The following is a 23,561-nucleotide window of genomic DNA, read 5'->3' on the forward strand; positions in this document are numbered from 1 at the left end:
GTGTAGATCAATTTTATGTAATTGAAGATTAGTATAGTTATTCAACTTTCTGCACCAAAATCTCAACCTTGAAATAGATGTATTCTCTTAATATATGGGGTGTAAATGAGAGCAGGGTAAATAAATGATTGTCAGGAATGCAAGTTAGATGTATTGAATTTAAACATGAGACTGACCAGAAAACTGCAATCCTTCTGTTTCAGTGTACGTTTCCCCTGGTTAGAAAAAGTGTCACTGACAAGTGATACTTTTTTCTATGAAAATAACAGCAGAATATATGATACTGTCTGAGTGGGTTTCACTGTCCTTTGGGTTATGGAATTTGCTCAGCCAACAAAACCATGACAACCATGACAACCACAACAACCATGACAACCCCATCTTCACAGCAAGTTGTGAAAATGAGCAAAACTTCATTCATAAGGTTTTAATACAACAAAGGCAAAAATGGAGCTCATTAACTACCTTGAGATGTTTGCCTATGAAAAAAATACATTTCTGCTCCCAATAGAATAGAACTTTTTTCTTTTGAATGAAACATATATTTCTTATTTCTTCATTACAACATCACGGCAGGCTACAATGTGAGATAAAGTAAAGATGAATCAATGACGAAACAAAAACAAACAAACTGAAACATACTTGGGCCTTGTAAGTTTTATTGTATCTTTATCCAAAATAGAAAGACATCCACAGTTTACAACTTGGAAACTTTTAAAATCTGAAAAGTTGTGTGTTTTCAGAGCAGTTGTGTTAAAATAATGATTTTCCCCCCTCCCAGTCCTGTTATATAGGATTCTGATACTTAATAAGCACAGGGTAGGTGGTGCCAATGTGCTTCTGGTTGTAGTGGTGGCAGACAATCTCCACCTCGTAGAAACTAAACTGGACTTTGACGCGCTCATTGGGTGAGGTGAGGAAACAGAGAGTGTAGAGGGCAAACTCAAACTCCGGACTAACACCAATGAAGATGCTTCCCTTGGGCTTTATACCATTCTTCCAGCTGAACTGTAGTGCCAGGATGTGCTTGTTCTCATCGGGCTATGGAGAGAGATAAGAGATAAGAGGTAATAGGCAAGAATGAGATAAGAAAAAAGAAAAACACAAAACGGCACTTGCTGCGGTGAGAGGAAAGAGAGAAAACAGACAGTAGATGACAACTCAGAAGAAACCAGCATCTACTGGGAGAGTGAGGAAGGAGGAGAACCATTTAAAAGAGCAGAAAGGGATTGACATGGTTCAAAACAAGGATGAGAAGAATGCACATATTCTCATCAGTGTTGTGGAGAGGATAAAGCTTGGGAGACAAAGAGGTGGAGGCATGACATGAGAGCAACACTCAAACTGCAAACCAAGCTCATCGTCAGTCTGATGATGAGAAAGGAGGAGGGGGAGGGAGAGGGAGAGGAATGATTGACGGGTTAAAAAGTAACCAAATCCCAAACCATTTTAGTGAGTTTGCTGACATCTACAGGTTAAAAACCATCCAAAGTTTAAAAGCAGGTCAGCCTGGTCTTGGTACTCTGTAATGTAAGCATAGCAGGATAAACACAGCTGCACTTTATAACATTGATAATGGGTCTGTTTGATATAAGTGTGCCAAAGAACCAACACTGACAGTACAATTGACAATTGTTAGTGCTGGCTCTGTCTGTCTGTCTGTATGTCTGTCTGTCTGTCAATGCTGATAGATGTTCTGGCACACCTAAATCAAACACTCATTATCAGTGTTATAAACTGCAGCTGTGTTTATCCTACTATGTTTACATGGAACACATTATTTGTACACCATTAGGTTAAGATAAGGGTTAAAGTTAGAGTAAGGTTGGGATTAAGGTTAAAGCCACTGTCGGAGTGGGGATTAAGGTTAAAAAGGATCGGAAAAAATTGAGGTGGCATCATTCGGGTGAAATGGAGTACAAATAGAGAGTCCAATGCACATACCAGAGAGTACCAAGACCAGCTTGGCATGTTTTTAACCTTTAGATGTTTTTTAACCTGTAGATGTCAGCAAGCATACTAAAATGTTCTGGGGTTTAGTTAGTCTTTAAATATTAAACTGGACTTTCACATATCCATCTTGTCCCGAGTGCGATACTGACTCTTATTAGCCTCGGTCACATGTCTTATACATCTTTCATCTCCACTCTTTCCCTGTCACACTGCATGAGCTTTTTGTAGTACTCTTTGATTTTGGTAGAAACTAGGGCTGGGCAATAATTCAATGTCATCGTTTATTGTCTTTCAGTGACATTGTATTGGGACGAATTTCAGTATTGTCAGATGGTAATACACGGTTTTACTGGCTAAATCAACAATAACAAGAATGTATAACCTATTGTTTGAAAATGAGCTTTGATTTGATATTAAAGTTTACATTACCAAACAGTTCAATGTGATTGACCCCACTTGGATTCTTAAATATGGTATTTGAGCAGATTTACTCAGATATCATGATACATATTGTAACCAGTTATTTTCTTGCCCGGTGTGGGATTCGATACGGGGTGTACTGCACCACAAGGCGACATCGCTAACCGCTCGGCTAAAGGGTCAGACCCGTTAGCTAGGGACTAACGTGTCTTATTAGTAGTTTACAATATCAACATTGAGTGAGGTTCCCTATGAGTATCGTGATAATATTGTTTTCCATTTCGCCCAGCGCTAGTAGAAGCACAAACCTATAACAATCAAACATGCAGTGACAGATTGACAGCACTTGTGCAACTTGGTCATACAGGAAGGCACATTTTACTACTCGGGGTTGGGGGGGAAATCTGGAGGGAGAGGTTTGAGATCAACAGTACAGATCAATTTGTTGGCAACAAACAGTACCTCGGGTTGGGGGTGGTGGGGAGTGAAACAGGGAAGAGAGGTTTTCTATGCAAATGGATGTGTGACAGGGAATCAAAAAAATGTGCTTATTTTTCTTGGGCTTGCTAAAAAGAAGACAGGAAAGGGGCAAACCACTGAAAACTGATATGTAGCTGATAAATAGTGCATCAAATGGAGAAGCACATAGAGAGAGTCACAAGATCCAGCAGACAAAGAGAGAGAAAAAAAGCATCTAATCCGACAAACAGGCTAAAACAGGCAATATGTGTCAAAACCTAGCCAGAAAAGGAGGTTAAACGTGTTTTTGGATATCTGAGGCCGCATCTATACATAATGTGAACCAAACATCTCAAATAAACCAATAGATGAAACCAATGTATGAAAATTGTGTCCATGTAAATAATGGATATGGACGTGATATGGATACAATGGCCAAACAACACTGCTAGTGCTCACATATTGCTTTGCCCCGGCTTGGTACATCTTGCAAGGACACGGTAATGCACGGCACACAGCGTACCTGGGGAGAATTTGCATTGACGCTGTAACCCTTGTAATCAATGTGTCCCAGCTTCTCCTGTAGATAGAGCTGGATCCAGTTGTGAAAGCCGATGACAGTTCGACCTCCTCTCGTCTCTCCTACAAACACGTGTTCAAACCCGGAGGAGTCAGGCCTAGTGGGGGACATGAAGGGAAATATCAGACGTCCAGCACATTTCAGGCTAAAATGAGATGACACCTTAAATCGGACTGAGTTCTGATGTTTTCAAACATGACAAAGATTTGATTTTTTTGAGAGCAGTTTGAAAAAAAAAAAGCTATATGGAAAGACATCTTTTTAATTCTGATTTGGGCTACTTTCATGTGTGGTCCATATTCAGATATATATCTGATATGTAGTGATGTAACCCAATTACAGCATAGATCACTGTCAATATCATCCTTTGCAAGTGTATCTCAGCACCTGGCCAGCAGTATAAATGGGCAGACAGGTAGCATATTAAAGGGAAAAAAAACAATCAAAAGGGCTCTAGTTTCCGGGTGGTGCATTGCCAGTGGTAGCGCTAACACAGACATAGTGACTATTTCGTTGGGCTCAAGGTGGTTTTTCTCTCTCACCTGGGCATGTGTGCTAATTTCTGGGCTCGCCATGACATTGCTTGCACTGAAATGGCTGTGAGGGTGCAGCAGAGGGTGTGTCACTCAAAATCAGGTGACACAGTGCTAGCTTGGTGTCATCTGTCCATTATCCAAACTGCCTATCCTGCTCTCAGGGTGGCAGGGATGCTGGAGCCTATCCCAGCAGTCATTAGGCGGCAGGAGGGAAGACACCCTGGACAGGCTGCCAGGCCATCACAGGGCCCCCCCCCCCCACACACTTACACACACACACACACACACACACACACACACACACACACACACACACACACACACACACACACACACACACACACACACACACACACACACACACACACACACACACACACATTCACACCTAGGGATAATTTAGTACGGTTGATTCACCTGACCTACATGTCTTTGGACTGTGGGAGGAAACCGGAGCACCCAGAGGAAACCCACGCAGACACGGGGAGAACATGCAAACTCCACACAGAGGATGACCCAGGGCAACACCCAAAGTTGGACTACCCCAGGGCTTGAATCCAGGATCTTCTTGCTGTGAAGCAACTGCATTGAGCACTGCGACATCATGCCGAGATGTGTGTGTGTGTGTGTGTGTGTGTGTATGTTTTTGTGTGTATATAGCGTTTTTTTTCCAAAACCATCAATGGTGTTGATTGCTCGTCTAATGAGGAGCGGAATATCAACACAGATACAGGAAAAAAGATTTTAATGCATAGCAGTACATCTTCAGTCGTTTCTCTGGGGTCGCGTCGCGGTGGCAGCAAGCTAAGTAGGGCACTCCAGACATTCCTCTCCCGAGCAACACCTTCCAGCTCCTCCTGGGGGATCTAAAGGCGTTCCCAAGTCAGATTGGACATGTAGTCCCTCCAACGAGTTCTGGGTCTACCCCAGGGTCTCCTCCCAGTTGGCCATGCCCAGAAAACCTCCAAAGGAAGGCGCCCAGGAGGCATCTTAATCAGATGCCCGAACCACCTCAACTGGCTTCTTTCGACACAAAGGAGCAGCGGCTCTACTCCAAGCTCCCTCCGGATGTCTGAGCTCCTCACCCTATCTCTAAGGCTGAGCCCAGACACCCTACAGAGGAAACTCATTTCAGCTGCTTGTATTCACAATCTCACCCTTTCGGTCATTACCCAAAGCTCATGACCATAGGTGAGGGTTGGAAGGAAGATTGACTGGTAAATTTAGAGCTTTGCCTTCCAGCTCAGCTCCCTCTTCACCACAACAATGACGAGACGGCCTACAGGGATGAGATTCAGCACTTCACATCATGGCGTACCACCAACAATTTTGTCCTCAATGTGCAGAAGAAAAAGGAGCTGACTGTGGACTTCAGGAGGTCTAGAGGCTGCAGCTACTCCCCCATACACATTAATGGGGTGGAAGTGGAGCGTGTTTCCAGCTTTAAATTCCTTGGAGTCCACATCAGTGAGGACCTTTCCTGGACATTAAACATCCAGGCCCTTGTGAAAAAGGCCCAACAATGCCTGCATTCCCTGAGGAGGCTGAGGAGCGCTCGTCTATCCCCCAAAATTCTCACCAACTTCTACTACTGCACCATAGAGAGCATCCTGACCATCTGCATCTCAGTGTGGTACGGCAACTGCACCTCAGTAGACCAGAAAGCTCTGCAGCGGGTCGTCAAGAGGGCCCAGCATATCACCGGTACCCAGCTCCCAGCCATAAAAGACATTTATCACAAACGCTGCCTTCGAAGGGGTCTGAGCATCAGCAGAGATCCCACCCACCCCAACCATGGACTGTTCTCCCCCCTGCGCTCTGGGAGGCGCTACAGGAGCCTCAGAGCCCGCACTACCAGGCTCAAAAACAGCTTCTTTCCACAAGCTGTTGCCCACCTGAACCTGGCTACCCACCGAATGTCTGTAGATATTTTTAAATATTTTGTACTCCAGCTCTTTTTTAACTTATTTTTAGCTTTTTGGTCTTCATATGTGTATATCTTATACTGTGTTTGCTGTGTTTGTCTGTGTCTGTCTTGCACTGTTTGGTGAAGCCACAGCCCTCATTTCATTTTTAACATGTGCCTGCACATTGTTTTTAATGACAATAAACTGAACTGAATTGAATTGAATTGAACAGTCCGGTACAACGTCCACATTCCTGCCGATGCTGCACCAATCCACCTGTCAATGTCCCGCTCCATCCTACCCTCACTCGTGAACAAGACCCCGAGATACTTGAACATAGATATATACAAAAATATGTCCATTCATCCATCCATTATCTGTACTGCTTATCCTGTACTCAGGGTCACAGGGATGCTGGAGCCTATCCCAGCAGTCATTGGGCAGCAGGCAGGGAGACACCCCGGACAGGCAGCCAGACCATCGCACAGGGCCGACATACACACAAACACCCATACACATTTATACCTAGGGACAATTTAGCATGGCCACTTCACCTGCATGTCTTTGGGCTGCGGGTGGAAACCAGAGCCTCCGGAGAAAACCTATGCAGACATGAGGAGAACATGCAAACTCCACACAGAGGACGACCTGGGATGACCCCCAAGGATGGACGTTTGACTACCCCGGGGTTTGAACCCAGGACCTTCTTGCTGTGAGGCGATCGCACTAACCACTGTGCCACCATGCCGCACATATATATGTGTGTGTGTGTGTGTGTGTGTGTGTGTGTGTGTGTGTGTGTGTGTGTGTGTGTGTGTGTGTGTGTGTGTGTGTGTGTGTGTGTGTGTGTGTGTGTGTGTGTGTGTGTGTGTGTGTGTGTGTGTGTTGTGCATCACGCACTCATCTGCTGCCAATGTGGTAAAAACCAATAACCATACTGGTAGCTGATGAGTGCGTGACACGAAACAAGCTTGTTTTGCTATGTATTAAAAAATGTTTGCCTACATCTATTTTATCTATCATCTATTTTAATATTTCGCTCCTCATTTGATGAGTACTTTTATCAACACCATTGATGGTTTCCAGAAGAAGAAAAAAAACGCTATATATATATATATAATCCAGTTAGTCAAGTAAGCTGTAAATTCTCTATGAGACAGTACAAGCCTGAATCATCAGCTGATTGACAGCTGATGATTGCTTATGGCATGAAACAGGCTTGTACTGTCTCATAACGAATTTACTTGACTCACTGCTGGATTTATATATATATATTTTTTATATTATCGTTTTTTTCCAAAACCATCAATGGTGTTGTTATAAGTGGTCAACTAATGAGGAGTGGAATATCAATACAGGTACAGGGGGAAAAAAGTTTTAATACATTGCAGTACAGGGCTGTTTCATGTGTCACGCATGAAACAGCCCTGTACTGCAATGTATTAAAACTTTTTTCCCCTGTACCTATATTGATATATATATATACACTACCGTTCAAAAGTTTGGGATCACCCAAACAATTTCGTGTTTTCCATGAAAAGTCAGACTTATTCACCACCATATGTTGTGAAATGAATAGAAAATAGAGTCAAGACATTGACAAGGTTAGAAATAATGATTTGTATTTGAAATAAGATTTTTTTTACATCAAACTTTGCTTTCGTCAAAGAATCCTCCATTTGCAGCAATTACAGCATTGCAGACCTTTGGCATTCTAGCTGTTAATTTGTTGAGGTAATCTGGAGAAATTGCACCCCACGCTTCCAGAAGCAGCTCCCACAAGTTGGATTGGTTGGATGGGCACTTCTTTGAGCAGATTGAGTTTCTGGAGCATCACATTTGTGGGGTCAATTAAACGCTCAAAATGGCCAGAAAAAGAGAACTTTCATCTGAAACTCGACAGTCTATTCTTGTTCTTAGAAATGAAAGCTATTCCATGCGAGAAATTGCTAAGAAATTGAAGATTTCCTACACCGGTGTGTACTACTCCCTTCAGAGGACAGCACAAACAGGCTCTAACAGGTACTATTTAATGAAGATGCCAGTTGGGGACCTGTGAGGCGTCTGTTTCTCAAACTAGAGACTCTAATGTACTTATCTTCTTGCTCAGTTGTGCAACGCGGCCTCCCACTTCTTTTTCTACTCTGGTTAGAGCCTGTTTGTGCTGTCCTCTGAAGGGAGTAGTACACACCGGTGTAGGAAATCTTCAATTTCTTAGCAATTTCTCGCATGGAATAGCCTTCATTTCTAAGAACAAGAATAGACTGTCGAGTTTCAGATGAAAGTTCTCTTTTTCTGGCCATTTTGAGCGTTTAATTGACCCCACAAATGTGATGCTCCAGAAACTCAATCTGCTCAAAGAAGTGCCCATCCAACCAATCCAACTTGTGGGAGCTGCTTCTGGAAGCGTGGGGTGCAATTTCTCCAGATTACCTCAACAAATTAACAGCTAGAATGCCAAAGGTCTGCAATGCTGTAATTGCTGCAAATGGAGGATTCTTTGACGAAAGCAAAGTTTGATGTAAAAAAAATCTTATTTCAAATACAAATCATTATTTCTAACCTTGTCAATGTCTTGACTCTATTTTCTATTCATTTCACAACATATGGTGGTGAATAAGTGTGACTTTTCATGGAAAACACAAAATTGTTTGGGTGATCCCAAACTTTTGAACGGTAGTGTATATATATATATATATATATATATATATATATATATATATATATATATATATATATATATATATATATATATATATATATATATATATATATATATATATATATATATATATATATATCAATATAGGTACAGGGGAAAAAAGGGAAAAAAAACCCATCCCTACCATTGATATATATATATAAATGGTAGGGATGGTGCTCAACAAATAGGGAGCAAAATATGCTCCTTACTTGTTGAGCATGGACAGCTGATGATTGCTTATAGCATGAAACAGGCTTGTACTGTCTTATAAAAAATTTACTTGACTAACTGGATTTTATATAAAATGTGAACAAAACTTCCTCATCCTCCATGCACACATGGTCTTCCCCCTCACCATACTAAGTTCTCCCTAGGTATGAATGGGTGTGTGTGTGTGTTTTTGTGTGTGTGTGGGTGGGTGGGTGGGGGACCCTGTGATGGACTGGCGGCCTGTCCAGGGTGTCCCCCTGCCTGCCGCCCAATGACTGCTGAAATAGGCTCCAGCATCCCCGTGACCCTGAGAGCAGGATAAGCGGTTTGGATAATGGATGGATGGATATTACGCTTGCGTCTCCACCTGGTCAGACCACGTTTTCCTGCAGAAGCAGGCGTTGTGTGGTAGTTTCAGGGCTTTCAGCGAAGGTGCACTAAGCGTAGACTTATCCAAAATTACACACACACACCACTTTTTGTGTATGTTTTGTTGGCCTATTTAGTGAATAATTTAACTAATGACTACTGTCCTAAACATTTTTAATGACAAAACAAAATATCTGCACGTGTAGTCAATGTGGATCATTACGCATTGCAAACAACATAGTGACAGGGATTTCAATATTTCAATTAACCTCATTCACCCTGAAAGAACTAACTGACTGCCTAGGCTAATTGAGCCATGATCACAACTATTTAAGTTCTCCTGCTGTGTTCACAGAATGCACAGGAAAGAGAGGAAGACGCTGGTGAGAACGAAGACACGTTAAATGGTAGCCTGAAAAATAATGTTTGAGTGCTGTTTCGTATCACATTGGAATTGGTGTTAATGTCTGTTGTATGCACACTTGGCAACTCTGCACCTCCCGAACAAGAGCATTAGTTTCCTCCTGGGAGAAGCTTTTCTGCCTTAGCCGTTCTGGACTTCCGCCATCCATTATGAAATTGGCAGTTTACCATGACAGAGAGCACGCTGCTTTTAAAGGGGATGAGAGGAGCTGATTTGATTGGCCATAGTTGTAGACAGTCCCCACCACTCCTATTGCTAATTTATTCCTTCTAATCCAACCCTTTCACAACTGCACCTCCATTGCGCCCAATTACCGCCAGCACAGCATGTTCCGGAACTAGCAAGAGAGTATTGGCCACACCTTAGATCGACTTGCGCTGTGAACTAGCATTGGGCCTTCAACTGTATCATGACCTGGAAACTAGAGCCCAAAGTGTCTTAGTAAGGTGTTGGAACATGTCGGCCCAAAGTCTGCCACAGGTGTTCAACTGGGTTGAGATCTGGTGACTGTGAAGGCCATAGCATTGATTTACATACTTTTTATGCTCACCAAACCCTTCAGTGACCCCTCATGCCCTGTGGATGGGGGCATTGTCATCCTGGAGGGTTTTTTTTTTTAGAGAGTTGCTCCTTATCCGATATGAGGGTCTAAGGACAGGATGTTGTGTTGCTGTAAAGCCCCTTGAGGCAAATTTGTAATTTGTGATATCGGGCTATACAAATAATATTTACTTGACTTGACTAAACCACTCCGATAGGGATAGAGATGTCTCATCATATGATAAAGGTGATCAGTCAGAATAACTTTGTATTGATTTGCAGTGACTCTTCCCTCTAAGGGGACAAGTGGACCCAAACCATGCCAGGACAATACCCCCACAGCATAACAGAGCCCCCAGTTCCCCTCACGGTAGGGGTCAAGCATTCAGCTTTTTCTTTCATTTGTCCCCTATCTGTATGACATGTTCCAATGAAAAAGCACATTGCCTGTGTTTGTTCAAGTTCACAATGTGCTATATAAATATAAAGTTTATACTTTTAAGAAGTTTGAATTTAGACTTCTTGACACAACAAACTTAAACCAGACCATTTGTATTAATATAACAAACCCCATTGGATAGTCTGTAGCTAAGTGGCATGCAAGGTCCCGCCCACCTGCTGGATCCTCTTCTGGCGTAGAGTTCAAACCAGATCCTGTACAGCTGCCCCTTAAAGTCTGTTTCATTTTTTGGAGAGAGGTGCTTCTCTACCAGGTACTTATGGACTATCTGGAATCAAACAGAACATCCAGTTAAGTATTCCTCCTATCCTTATTCTTAAGTTATATTACAATATTCAAGGCTTGTATTATAAAGAGAAACTTAAATGAATTTGGATCACCCTCCCCCGCCCAATGTGTCATCCCGAATCCACAACTGGATCAGCTGTTATGTTGTGTACAGTTATCCATTTTATCTTTTCCAAGATGGGCTCAAAGGCCACCAGTGGACCCTTGCACGTATGCAAAAGATGGCATACATAATTTAGAAAAGAGATGCTACTTTTAAGATGAGGATACGCAAGTAAGTGTGACCCCCTCTATTAAAAGTAGTGTTTTATTTTAACACTACATCAAAAAGGTGTGACGTTCCAGTCAGGCGCCTTCATCAGACCAGTTCAGACTTCATCAGAGTGAGGAAGGTCTTAGACTGGTCCTCATTTCGACATGGCATGTTACTTGTATCCTAATTGAATCTGGAGTGACTTATCTACACTGCATTTACACCTATTGTCAAAAATACACCTTATATGCAGTCAGAGAAATCCCAGTGGCTCTTCTCCAGCACCTTATCATGCAATATCAAACTTCCTCCTCCTGAATGTAGCTTATTTATTATCCATCTGGGAGAAGTACAGAGATGACACATATGGCTTGGGGGGAAAAGGCGCCATTTACACATAACGAACCAACAGCCACAATGTGTCTCAGACCACCTTTCATCTCTCCACAATGTGTTTTGAGTGTATTTACACCACTTTTCTGTGGATGGAAACACAATGGGATCGCCTTCCATTCGCCCGTTTCAGCACCAGGTTTAAATGAGGTGTTGAGCAGCGAGGAGAGATTCGGCTCCTCGAGAATCCCCACAGATACCTTCATGGTAGGCGTCTGAATGACAGAGTCCAGGAACTTGTGGTTCTCTGCTTCCTCCTCGGGGGTTACGATCTCTGGCTCGCCTGTGTCACTCTCATAGTTATCCAAGAGAGAGATGAATGCTACAGCAACATGGGAGACAGAGGGACTCTTAAACAGATGTGAGAAAACTATTTCACAAATGTATCTGATCAACAAATCTATATAAATAACAAATCTACAACTTAAAAACATTTACATAGTATTAATGTTAGAATATACCATGATATAATATTATACAATTATATATTGGCCTTGGGTTGGGTATCCAGAGAGTACAATGTGAAAGAATATGGATTATTTTTTTTACATACTTTATTAATCCCCGTGGGGAAATTCTTTGTCAGCATTTAACCCATCCTAGCTGTGTAGCTAGGAGCAGTGGGCAGCCACCGTGCAGCACCCGGGGACCAACTCCAGTTCTTCTTGCCATGCCTCGGTCAGGGGCACAGACAGAAGTATAAACCCTAACATGCATGTCTTTTTGATGGTGGGGGAAACCAGAGGACCTGGAGAAAACCCACCACAGACACGGGGAGAACATGCAAACTCCACACAGAGGACAACCTGGGGTTCGAACACAGGACCTTCTTGCTGTGAGGCAACAGTGCTAACCACTGCGCTGCCAACATTATCTTATCCATTATCTCATCATAATCAGTTCAGCACAGCATACCAGCCTCAATATTGTCAGTGAAATATAGAAATGTGTTAAAGAGCTATTATCTGAATCATAATGTCTTCAGAAGATTTTGTAGTATGTCAACACTGTCCGCAACATCCCAAGAAGGTTTTGAAATTGGTGTAAATCATCCATTAATGAATAAATAAATTAAGAAATAAAGTTTGTGTGCCATGTGAAACTTCATTACTGTCAGCAGCCTTCAGATATCCATTTCACTTAAGAGAGGTGAAACAGGCCAAGTACTGAGTTCTTCCTGTCTTGCAGGTGTGTCCCGCTCCATGTGAAAATATTCCCTTCAATGATCATTCAAACACAGGTATGGCAGATCAGACGCCAGCTCGCTCCCTTTCATTTTACACCGACTGACTGGCTGTGGAGGAAACTCTCCTCAATGAACGAGGAGGCGGGCTATGCTGCATAGAAGCTGTTTTGCACGTAAAGCCAGCATAGAAACAAACTTGCTAAATATAAACAGTTAGGTAAAATGTAAAGTAGAGCGCTGAGCCTCAGGGGGATCGAGAAAGCAGACGTCAAGTAAATAATCTTCCTCCATTAAAACATGCCCGTCACAGTGAACTCTTGATGCCATCTGTGGTTACATAACTTAAATCTCTGTGAAGTTTGACGCATGGGAACGAAAGGAAGGAAGGAAGGAAGGCAGGAAGGCAGGCAGGAAGGAAGGAAGGACAGAAGAAAGAAAGAAAGAAAGAAAGGAAGAAAGAAAGAAAGAAAGAAAGAAAGAAAGAAAGAAAGAAAGAAAGAAAGAAAGAAAGAAAGAAAGAAAGAAAGAAAGAAAGAAAGAAAGAAAGAAAAAGAAAGAAAGGAAGGAAGGAAAAAAATAAGATGGGCCTATACACTCGGTGTGATTGTAGATTTGGGGAGCTGGGATGAAAGAGGAGACGTAGTAAATCAGAGCATCTCTCTGTGGTGAAACATCTCACACAGTGAACTCTGGCTGCTCTGTGATTACGCAACACACTACTGTTCGTCATAAGGGGATTATAAGCAGATGAAAAAGGGGCTCCGGTCTGCTGGGACATAATGAGAATGATAGCTATCAAACAGAAAAGAGTGTTGATCAGTGTGCGACGTGAGAAGGGATTAACAGGACAGCCCAATACTTCAACAGTACAGTTGTTTATGCCGCATGTTAGCTGCCTTGCATTGCACAACTACGTGATAATCCTCTGTGTTGTGGTGTGTCAAAGCCTCAGGGGAGGATTACTTCCTTCCAAGTCAAGCCGTCCTTCTCAGACGGAGCCCTGCACAGCACTCCTCAAGCATGTATCTGAATGAAAAACATGAATGGACTTTCACGTTGCCATCATGTGTTTACCTAGAAATGTCTCCTTTTTGAAAATGTTCTCATTGACATATGTAAACAGGGGATATCCAGCACCGTCGTTGTCATCATTCAGGGCCATCACATCTCCGGCTTTTCCCTGCATCACATCAAGGAGGGCACAGGGTTACTCTAACTTTAGATATCATCTTTACAAGCATTGATTGTACACGTGCAGAATAAAGTAATTAGGTTACCTGAAACAATTTATTAGATAAGTATCTGTTGATATGTTTCCCGTTAAATTAATGTCTGATTGAATTTTTAAGCTTGCAGATAACTATCCATCACTGATGGGGATGGCAGAAGATGTGGTGGCAATAGCAGCTTGTCAGTAACTACAGGGCCACTGGTTAGAAACCCAAGACTGGCTGTGTAATCCTGTTTTAGCCTGGGCTGACAGCTGGGGACAGCAAAATGACATGATTTCACTGTAACAAATGGATCAATAAAGTTTAATTTCTCTAATCTATTTTCCAGTAACACTGTTAGCGTTTAATCCAAATAACCTTTCACAGTAAGAATGTGTACCTTATACTGATTTTCAAGAGGCCATAACCAAATCAGGTAGAAGTTGTATTTCCAGACAACAAAAAAAAGAAATTCTTCAGCAAGCAGTATAATCAAACATAATTTTACAGAATTTACAGAAATTGTGGATGTAAAATTATCCACAATTTCTATTTAAGAGAATCAAGAGAAGCTTAAAACGAGCAGCATAGAAACAAGCTCAATTAACCAAAACTATAAACAACCAATATGAGAACTGAGATGGTCAGTGCCATAAAAACATCCCTGTTGATCGTAGCATGATCAAGTAAGTCATAATTTTTAAGTAAGTACCATGAAAAGAAATAGAAAATAAGTTTAGTAAAAGGGTGGCATGTTTTTTGGAACAATCAGAGTGAGTATGGTACAGGAGATGTGTGATTGGTTTATGGAACTTAATAACAAAGAAGAATTTTCATCCTGCAATGTAAGACTTGGCATAACCCTGCTGTTGTCACTGGACATGGAGGGTCGGTCATCACAACCCATATACCATAACAAAGCTCCAATCCCAACATATATAGTACCGCAGTCATTCGATCACTTTCTACTCTCCTCAGCTCCCTAAATAGTAAAGAGGAACCAAATTGGAGTGACATTGTATTGCACTTCAGTCTAGCAGTCAATGCCATTTGGCTTGTAACAAAGTTAAGAAATGTGCTACTGGGACAGTGTGCACCTGGTCGTGGTGTTTCTTTGAGATGGCGATCAGACAACAGTGCGAAAATGTTGCTTGTGAGGGATAGGTTGTGTCTTGTAAGTCTACAATGATTGTTCATTTTTTGGAAGTGAAAATATGTCAGTACAGACCCAGGATGGTCAAACTGATTGCCGTCATGATAAATTCAACAACAACAAAAAACCTGTAATGCATCACGTGGTGACATTGCTTTTTCTTTCTTCCAGGGTAAAACATACATTACAAACAACGCACCTGACTTGGGCAACATTCATTTAGCATGTTACACCCATAAGATATGAAGCGAATAGAAAAGCAGCGTAACTCTGGGTAGACTTGGGAGAAGCTGGAGTGAAGTGTTCTACTACAACACTGCCACCCTGAGCTGAACCCACACCACCGTCACTGTCCTCTCCATCTACACCCATTTGTAATCCTTTTCTAAATGGGAGTGGGCAAAGACAGGCTAAAAGTGAGTGTTCACCTACTATTCAAACAGATAACTCGGTGGCTTCTAGATGTTATATTAAACTACATCAAGGCACATATGGTCTAATTTATCCATTCAAGTGCGATACAATTTAAAATTCTTATTTTTTTTTAGACAGTGACATTAATACATGTCCTATGGAAAACCAAATTGTTAACAGTCTGATTGAGATGTGCTAGGAGTACAGGCCAAGCATATAAAATAACCTATACAACAGCCAAAAGAAAAGCTAATACAGCAGGGTGTTAGACATTCCAATTAATAAAATTATATAAACCATTCTTCTCTATATCTGTTGGACTGCGTGTGTTGCATGTGTTTGCCTGTGCTGTATGTGTACCTGAAGAGAGATCCTGTAGTCTACACCAGGTTTGAGTCTGTTGATATCATTGTCCCAGAGCTCCTGCACCATAGTCGACAGCTCTCTGTCACTCTCAATCATGATATGCTTGCTTGAATGCCTCCTTGGTCCCTCGGTGGTAGAATTACTTATGGCTTGATCTCTGCACTTTTTTGACAGAAGACAACCAGAGAAAAAAAGGCTTCTGAGGCTCTTATCAAAGATATAGTCTGAACTCAAATTGTGATTCAAAGCAGTAATCGGCACTATCAAAGGCGGTGAGAGCTCAGAGGCAGACAGGTGGTCAGTTACATGTTGTTTTTAATATTGGAGTTTCATAATTCATGAACTGATAAATAGCCGCATGGTTTATGGGTGAACGAAAGACAATTTTGTTTCTTATTTTGTTAACTGACTTATTATCATTGTACCCCACGTTTTGCCCATGGTCCCCACAGATTGATGCAGTAAGGGCATTTGAACAGATAAACTATTTACAAATATACCAGTCAGTGAATTCTAGAGGTTTACTACCCAAAATATGACTGCGCCCTAATGTCTAATTTTCTTAACCCCTTTGTGATTTCCCAAAGGAGAATTGGCTGGACTCACTAGCTGTAGTGTCAGAGAAAGAGAGTTGCTGTAACTCCTAAAAGTCTTTGGCAAAACTGTGCAATGCCCTTAAGACTGGCAAAAAAAAACTCCCACCATATTTCAGTGCATTGTGGATCGGGTCTTTAAAGCCTCATCAAGGGTTGTCTCAGTTTATTGTTATGGCATTGTAGTTCACAGCCTAGATTGGGGAACCCAGCCTACTCAGAGTGTAGAGGACGTTTGGTTCTCTACGAGAGCCAGGTTTAACAGCTAACAATAAAAAGTGTGAGGTGGTCTTCAGTAAGACCAACTACTTAGGAAATGAAATAGTACAAGGATAGGTCAAACCCCAGGAGATAAAGCTGCCAACTTTGGTAACCTGGCCGGAGGGAGATTTTGTGCACACGCGTGCACTTTCATTCATTGCATTCATTCTTCTCTCTGTCATGCACTTAACGTTAGACAGCTTATGTAAGCTAGCTGGCTGTTTACAGAGCCTTTATTCACCACAGAGATAAGCATACCCTACAACATCATGCACCAATGAGAAAGTAATTTAAGATGCATTTCCATGGAAACACCCATATAGAAGTCCCCGTTTTCGAATACTCAGTTGTCTTCTAGAGTCAAAGTCATTCACTTGGTTTAACCATTGCTATACCAGAGAGACTTTGATACTATTACGATACCAGAAAGACTTTTACGTTCGCCTGTTCATCTCTGTTGCTGTCACAGAGTTTTAGAGTGAGATTTGTCTTGTTATCATGAGAGCGTGAGACAGAGCCTGATAGCATGAGATTCATGTCAGTTGTGAGAGAGTTGGAAACCCGGGCCAAACATCACTGGAAAATGTCCCTGCTAGCTTGCCATTGTTTAAGGTTTATACCTGACTTTACTAGGGTAACAGCTTCCCTCACAGATCTGATGACCAAATGGTACTTCTGAATGGTGACAGTTGATGAGGCCTAAGGAAATTTAAAGAGCACATTGTGTCCTGATTTCTGTCTACCTCTTCTGCTTTCAAATGGAGTTTGAGGTCTGTGAACACATCACCTCAGAGATGGGTCAGATTTATAACTGTAGGGAGCATAGAGTCCAATACGTATTTAGGAAAATGTAGGAAAATACTGAAGAGGGAGAGTGACCATGCCATGATCGAGGAAACTCTCAAATATTATCTACTTGAAAAATACATTCTTATGACAGTTCATGTGGCAAGGAATGAGGACAAAGTGTCTTGATGTATGCTCAATAATCCAGGTAGGAAATCGAGGCAAAGGGCAGGGTAAAGGTAAACAAGTAGTTTTGAAGCCTGCTGCTATTTAATCTCTATGTTGGGGAAAGCACTGTCCTAATGAAATCTTTCTGGTCCCTCAGACAAGCTTGTCAACTATGCCAGGTGAAGAATCACGAGGGGCTGGGTAGTGGACTGCCAATCTGTCCCCATCTAGTGGCCAAAGGAGAGTTTCCTGGACAAAATGGCTGCCAGGGACCAAACTACAGTTCCCAGTATGCTGGAACAGCGAGAGGATAAGTGTAAGCGCTGTAGCCACCTGATTTAAGCAAGAAAGGCCAGACTAGGAAAAATCTAAAAAAGACACCAGAACAAATGTCTTTATGCATGGTCAATAAAATTCAACAAAAACTGTAATTAATCACGTGGTAGCATCGCAGAACAAAGGATTTACGGCCAGCTCAAGCTCATCTCGGGATGGGAGATTTTTCCCAAATCTACAGTTAAGGAAAATAACTTTAATGGGGACCTGGCATCCCTTTGCCTGGTTGTCTGATCCATCAATGTAGATTTAAGTTGCTTCTTTTCAGAAAATCGCTGATTTGGGATGTTCTGTACTATGAGGCTGATTCATATGACAAAAAATAAAACCAAATTTTCAGTTAAATCGCTATTGTCTGCATTTTCCTGCTTTCTATCCTTTCACACCGCACTTACCCCTACGTATCCTTTCACGGATTAACAGTTATCATACTAGACTCAATATGGAGCCCCATGATGAGAATGGGTCATCATATCAGTTATTTATTAGTTTTCAATAACCAGCCTCAAAGGAGAAGTTTGGCTTCAGACTGTTTTATAACCTCGGGTATTTCATATATCAAGTTTATTTTAGTGATCCATGTAATTCTAAGTCATGAGAAAGAAAGGCATTATGAAAAAAAAATTACACTATCCAAATACTGTTGGAGGCCACTGGTCGACATACTAATGAATGACAAACAAAATGAATCACAAAACACTTACAAATATGGGCATTATTATTTGATGTCAGTGTAATTTGACAGATTTAAGCGGGTGCATGGTAGTCTACAATGTTGTTTCATGGAACGTAATAGCTTCCCAAACAGGGCCTTTCCAGCTCAACACAAGTGCACTCACTCATTCACTGAACAGACCACTAGCACCCTGCTGCATACCACACAAAGATGGCTGACAACAAAGTCCTATCTGCCTCCACAGTGATCCCTTGGAGCCTGAGGGATCCAGCGACATCCAAGTCAAGGACAAGTGCCTCTCAGTCACGACAAAAAAGAAAAGAAAAAAAAAGACATCCCATCTTTTCACCCCAAAAACCAACTGACCTCTTGTATCTGCCTTGTCCTGCTTTCTGGTTCTGTGGGAGGGAAGAAAAAAAACGATGATAGATTTGAAGGGTGAGTGAAATTGCTCAGTCCTGGTTCAGTGCTGGCGGTGTTGCCCTGTTGGTGAGAGAAGGTTTCTCTATGGGCAGAGTAACAGACCAACAGTCAGTCATAAAGCCAGTCAGAGAAGATGCAGAAAGACAGCGGGGGCGAGGTAGAAGGGATAGCAGCACAGGACAGGAGAGGGGTTGTGGGTGTTTTAAAGGGTTGTCCCCTGTCAGCAACTCTGGCCAAAGGGATTACACCGTGTTGTAGTGCTTTTCAATCTCATACTGAAACGTGGGCTCTTTGTTTCTTTGGTACAGCATTGTTTCCCTCTCTCTCTCTCTCCCTCTCCCTCTCTCTTTCCCTCCTACCTAACCCACAGTGCAACCTCTGGATTACAGGGTAATTATAGGTCATGTTACAGGAAATAGAAATTGCTAGTTAGAGGCTGGTCTGGTGAGAAAAATATAACACTGAATTTCTCTATAAAAGGACCGTCTCTGGGCAACCCAAAGATGCCTTAGCATTTCGTGGTAAATCTTAATGGTTAAATAAGATAAGTACAGTTAATTCTAAATTAACATGCTTAATATTAAACACTGTTCTTCAGATGATCTAAAACCTTAAGACTGGATGTTTACTCAAATTTAAATCATATTTTAATCTTACCTAGTCTCTAGAAAAAAGGGGTACCTATTAATTGCAATATAAAATATGACCACAACTCTCTCATTTCCACTCACAGGAATTAGAATCCAACAAGGTTTTGTGTTGTCTGCCATTCTCGGTCTCTCTTCTGACGCGTTTGACTAACCAGTGTGTGTGTGCGTGCGTGTGTGTGTGCGTGCGTGCGTGCGCGCGCGCGCGTGCACACACACACACTAGGTGACAGTACTAGTGGAACGACTGTTGAGAAGCCCTGGGCAGTTTCCCTCTGCTCATTTTATCCGATTTCTTCCATCTACACTGACTAACATGGTACAGAAAATGAAACCCTCAACCTGCCCTTTAGTCTTTCTGTCTCTGTCGACAGGTTCTGTTCCTGAAATTTTTAAAACTACTATTGTTCAACCACTTTTAAAAAAGCCATCTCTTGATTCGTCTGATCTTAATTTTAGGCCTATTTCTAAATTCCCATTTTAGCTAAGGTTTTTTGAAAAGGTTGTAGCAGATCAACTGCTAACTTTTATTCATGAAAACAATATCTTTGAGAAATTAAAAAAAAACATAGTACTGAAACTGCTCTTAAGGTCATCAATGATTTATTACTGTTAGCTGACACTGGCCATAAATCCATTCTTGTTTTCCTGGATCTAAGCATAGCCTTTGATACCATTGACCATGATATCCTCTTGGACTGTCTCGAAACTTGGGTGGGTATCACGGCACTGCTCTTCATTGCTTCAAGTCCTACCTAAAAGACAGGTATTTATGTGTTGGTATTGCTGATTCCAGGTAAGCTGAAGCAGGTGTTCATCATGAGGTACCCCAAGTCTCCATGCTGGGTCCAATCCTCTTTTCCATTTATACGCTCCCTCTAGGCCACCTTATACAGAGACATAATATCAGTTTCCATTCTAGTGCTGACGATACTCAGATTTATCTTAGCTGTGAAAAACACTATCAGAACACTGTCAACCTGCTAATCTGCCTTCATGACATCCACAACTAGATGTCACAAAATTTCCTGCAGCGAAATGCTGATAAGACAGAGATATTGATCATAGGTCAAAATAGTGCAAATACCTAATTCGTTCATTGTCACATTTAATAACGCAGCATTGCAGAAATCTTGGTATCATTTTTGATCAAAACTTCAGCTTAGAAAAATATGTTAATTCATTGGTTCAATCTTGCTTTCATCACCTCTGAAACATTCTTTCTACCAATCTGGAAACTGTTACCCACGCCTTCATAACCAGTTGATTTGACTACTGTAATTCCTTGCTCTGACATCAGTAAAAAAAAATTGCTCTCCCACCTCCAGCACCTCATAAACCTGTGCCGCCAGGATTTTAACTCGGACCAAGAGACGTGATCACATTTCATCGATCCTAGCTTTCCAACACTGGTTACCTGTTGCTTTTAGATTTTTTTTTTAAAGATATTATTGATTATTACAAATCCCACAGAGGCCTCGCCCCAAGTTATTAATCAGCTCTTTTACTGTCCTATGTCCATTCCCACTCCCTGAGATCCTTGGATGCGTTTTTCCATGTTGTTCCTGATTGAGACACAAAGGTAAGCAAGCAAGCAAGTAAAATTTTATTTATATAGCACTTTTAAAAACACACAGTTACAAAGTGCTTTACACTCCATACACAAAAATATGAATAAATACATAAAATATATTGAATGAATAAAAACATGGCATCGGGAGTAACAGACCAACCTAAAAATTAAACAAAACAAAAGTCAGGAGTGGGAATTTATAAAAAGGCTTGCCTGAAAAGATGGGTTTTTAAAAGCCGCTTAAAACAGTCCAAAGATTCAGCAAATCTAATGGATTGGGGGAGATTATTCCAGAGGCTTGGGGCTAAAACTGCAAAGGCGCAGTCACCTTTTGTTTTGCAGTTGGAGTGAGGAATGGATAAAAGATAAAAGTGGAATGAAGAATGAGAAGATCAGAAATACAACTAGGGGCAAGATCATGCAGTGCTTTAAATGTAATCAATAAGATCTTGTAGATTATTCTGAATTTTATGGGAAGCCAATGGAGGGATGCAAGAATAGGGGTAATATCAGACCTATGGCTAGTTCTAGTTAGTAATCTAGCAGCTGCATTTTGAACCAACTGTAGACGATTTAAAGTGGGCTTGGTTGAGGCCAGAGTAGAGGGAGTTACAGTAATCTAGACGGGAGACAATGAAAGTCTGAATTAATTTTTCGATATCATTAAAAGACAAAATATTTCTGATTTTTGCAATATTCTGTAGCTGAAGAAAACAGGATTGGACAAGCTTAGCAACATGGTGATCGCAAGACATTTTCTGGTCAAAGATGATAGCAATATTTTTAGCAGTAGGTTTGATGTTTGGATGAAGTGGACCAATAAACTGATCAACTGCAGTGGCAAAGTTCTGAGGACCAATTAAGAAAACTTCAGTTTTGTCGGGGTTTAGATGGAGGAAATTTAGGGACATCCAGTCTTTGGTGGCAGCTAAGCAATCGTGGAGGAAGGACAGTTGATTCAGGCTACTTGGTTTGGCAGACAAATAGATCTGAGTATCATCGGCATAACAGTGGTATGACATGTCTTGAGAGTGACTAAACAAACGACCCAGAGGAAGCATGTATAAAGAGAAGAGGATTGGCCCAACGACAGACCCCTGAGGGACTCCACACTGTAGGGGAGCTGATGAGGATACAATATTGTTAACACAAACATTAAAATATCTATTTGTCAGTTAAGAGCGAAACCAATTTAACACTGTACCAGAAATACCAACCCAGTTCCCCAGCCTATCAAGTAAGATGGCATGATCAATGGTATCAAAGGCAGTAGTTAAATCTAGGAGAATAAGAATAGTGTATTCACCTTTAACAACGTGCATAAGAATGTCATTGGATACTCTTAGTAATGCAGTCTCCATACTATGCTTGTAACGAAAGCCAGATTGAACTTTATCAAATGTGTTATGACCCTCAGTCAGCTGCAGGATTTGGTCTGCAACAATTTTTTAAGGATTCCGCTTCCGCACTTCCGATGACCTCATGGTCTCACCGTCCCACTTCTGACACCAATGTAGCGAATTCGGGGGGCAACTCGGCCGGACCATCACAGCCGGGATGCAAACTCGGATTTCCCACACCGCAAGCGAATACGTTAACCAGTGGACTAAAGGGCCCTACCCCTTAGCCAAGGGCTAACATGTCTACTTATCCGTGCACATTACAATATTTAATAACTTAACACCGAACTTAGAAAGGACTTACCGGAACAGACCTTTACTGGCACTGTGACGCAGTGGTTAGCGCGGTCACCTCACACCAAGAAGGTCATGGGTTTGACCCCCGGGGTAGTCCAACCTTGGAGGGGTCATCCTGGGTCATCCTCTGTGTGGAGTTTGCATGTTCTCCCCGTGTCTGTGTGGGTTTCCTCCGGGGCCTTCGGTTTTCTCCCCACAGTCCAAAGACATGTTGGTCAGGGGAATCGCCATTACTAAATTGTCCCTAGAGGTGTGTGTGTGTGTGTGTGTGTGTGTGTGTGTGTGTGTGTGTGTGTGTGTGTGTGTGTGTGTGTGTGTGTGTACGTGTTTAGCTATCCTTGTGCAGATCAAATGTCCACACAAGGATAGCAAAACCTGACAGCACATACCTTGTGTGGACCTTTCAGAGGTCCGCACAAGGGAAAGGGTCTATTTTAGGGTTAGGAGTTGGTTTTAGGGTTAAGGTTAGAATTAGGGTTAGGTTAAGGTTAGGGTAAGGCATGTAGTTTGCGTGGGTAAGGTTAGGATTAAGGGCTAGGAAATGAATGTAGTCAATGAGGGGTCCGCACAAGGAT

The 23,561-nt window shown here is 41.8% G+C and overlaps 1 protein-coding gene across 1 annotated transcript; it reads right to left on the minus strand.

The window, feature by feature from the left end:
- Positions 1 to 786: 786 nt before the first annotated feature.
- endou2 (endonuclease, polyU-specific 2) lies at positions 787 to 19,026 on the minus strand. The gene is made up of 7 exons (XM_056284288.1): positions 19,013 to 19,026; positions 15,821 to 15,988; positions 13,757 to 13,862; positions 11,697 to 11,818; positions 10,718 to 10,830; positions 3,356 to 3,509; positions 787 to 1,041 (listed from the first exon to the last, which is right to left on the minus strand). Exons 2-7 carry the CDS (start codon positions 15,920 to 15,922, stop codon positions 787 to 789), a joined length of 852 nt encoding a protein of 283 aa, XP_056140263.1. The 5' UTR covers positions 15,923 to 15,988; positions 19,013 to 19,026.
- Between the last annotated feature and the right edge of the window lie 4,535 nt (positions 19,027 to 23,561).

This window comes from Lampris incognitus, chromosome 8, assembly GCF_029633865.1.
Source record: "Lampris incognitus isolate fLamInc1 chromosome 8, fLamInc1.hap2, whole genome shotgun sequence".
Classification (NCBI taxonomy): domain Eukaryota; kingdom Metazoa; phylum Chordata; class Actinopteri; order Lampriformes; family Lampridae; genus Lampris; species Lampris incognitus.

Excerpts from the sequence above, each read along its gene's own strand:
- endou2 (XM_056284288.1), bottom strand. The coding sequence starts at position 15,922 with ATGATTGAGAGTGACAGAGAGCTGTCGACTATGGTGCAGGAGCTCTGG. Across the intron at positions 3,510-10,717 it reads GCCAGAAGAGGATCCAGCAG|GCCTGACTCCTCCGGGTTTG; the intron begins GTGGGCGGGACC and ends GTCCCCCACTAG. Across the intron at positions 1,042-3,355 it reads TCAATGCAAATTCTCCCCAG|CCCGATGAGAACAAGCACAT; the intron begins GTACGCTGTGTG and ends CTCTCTCCATAG.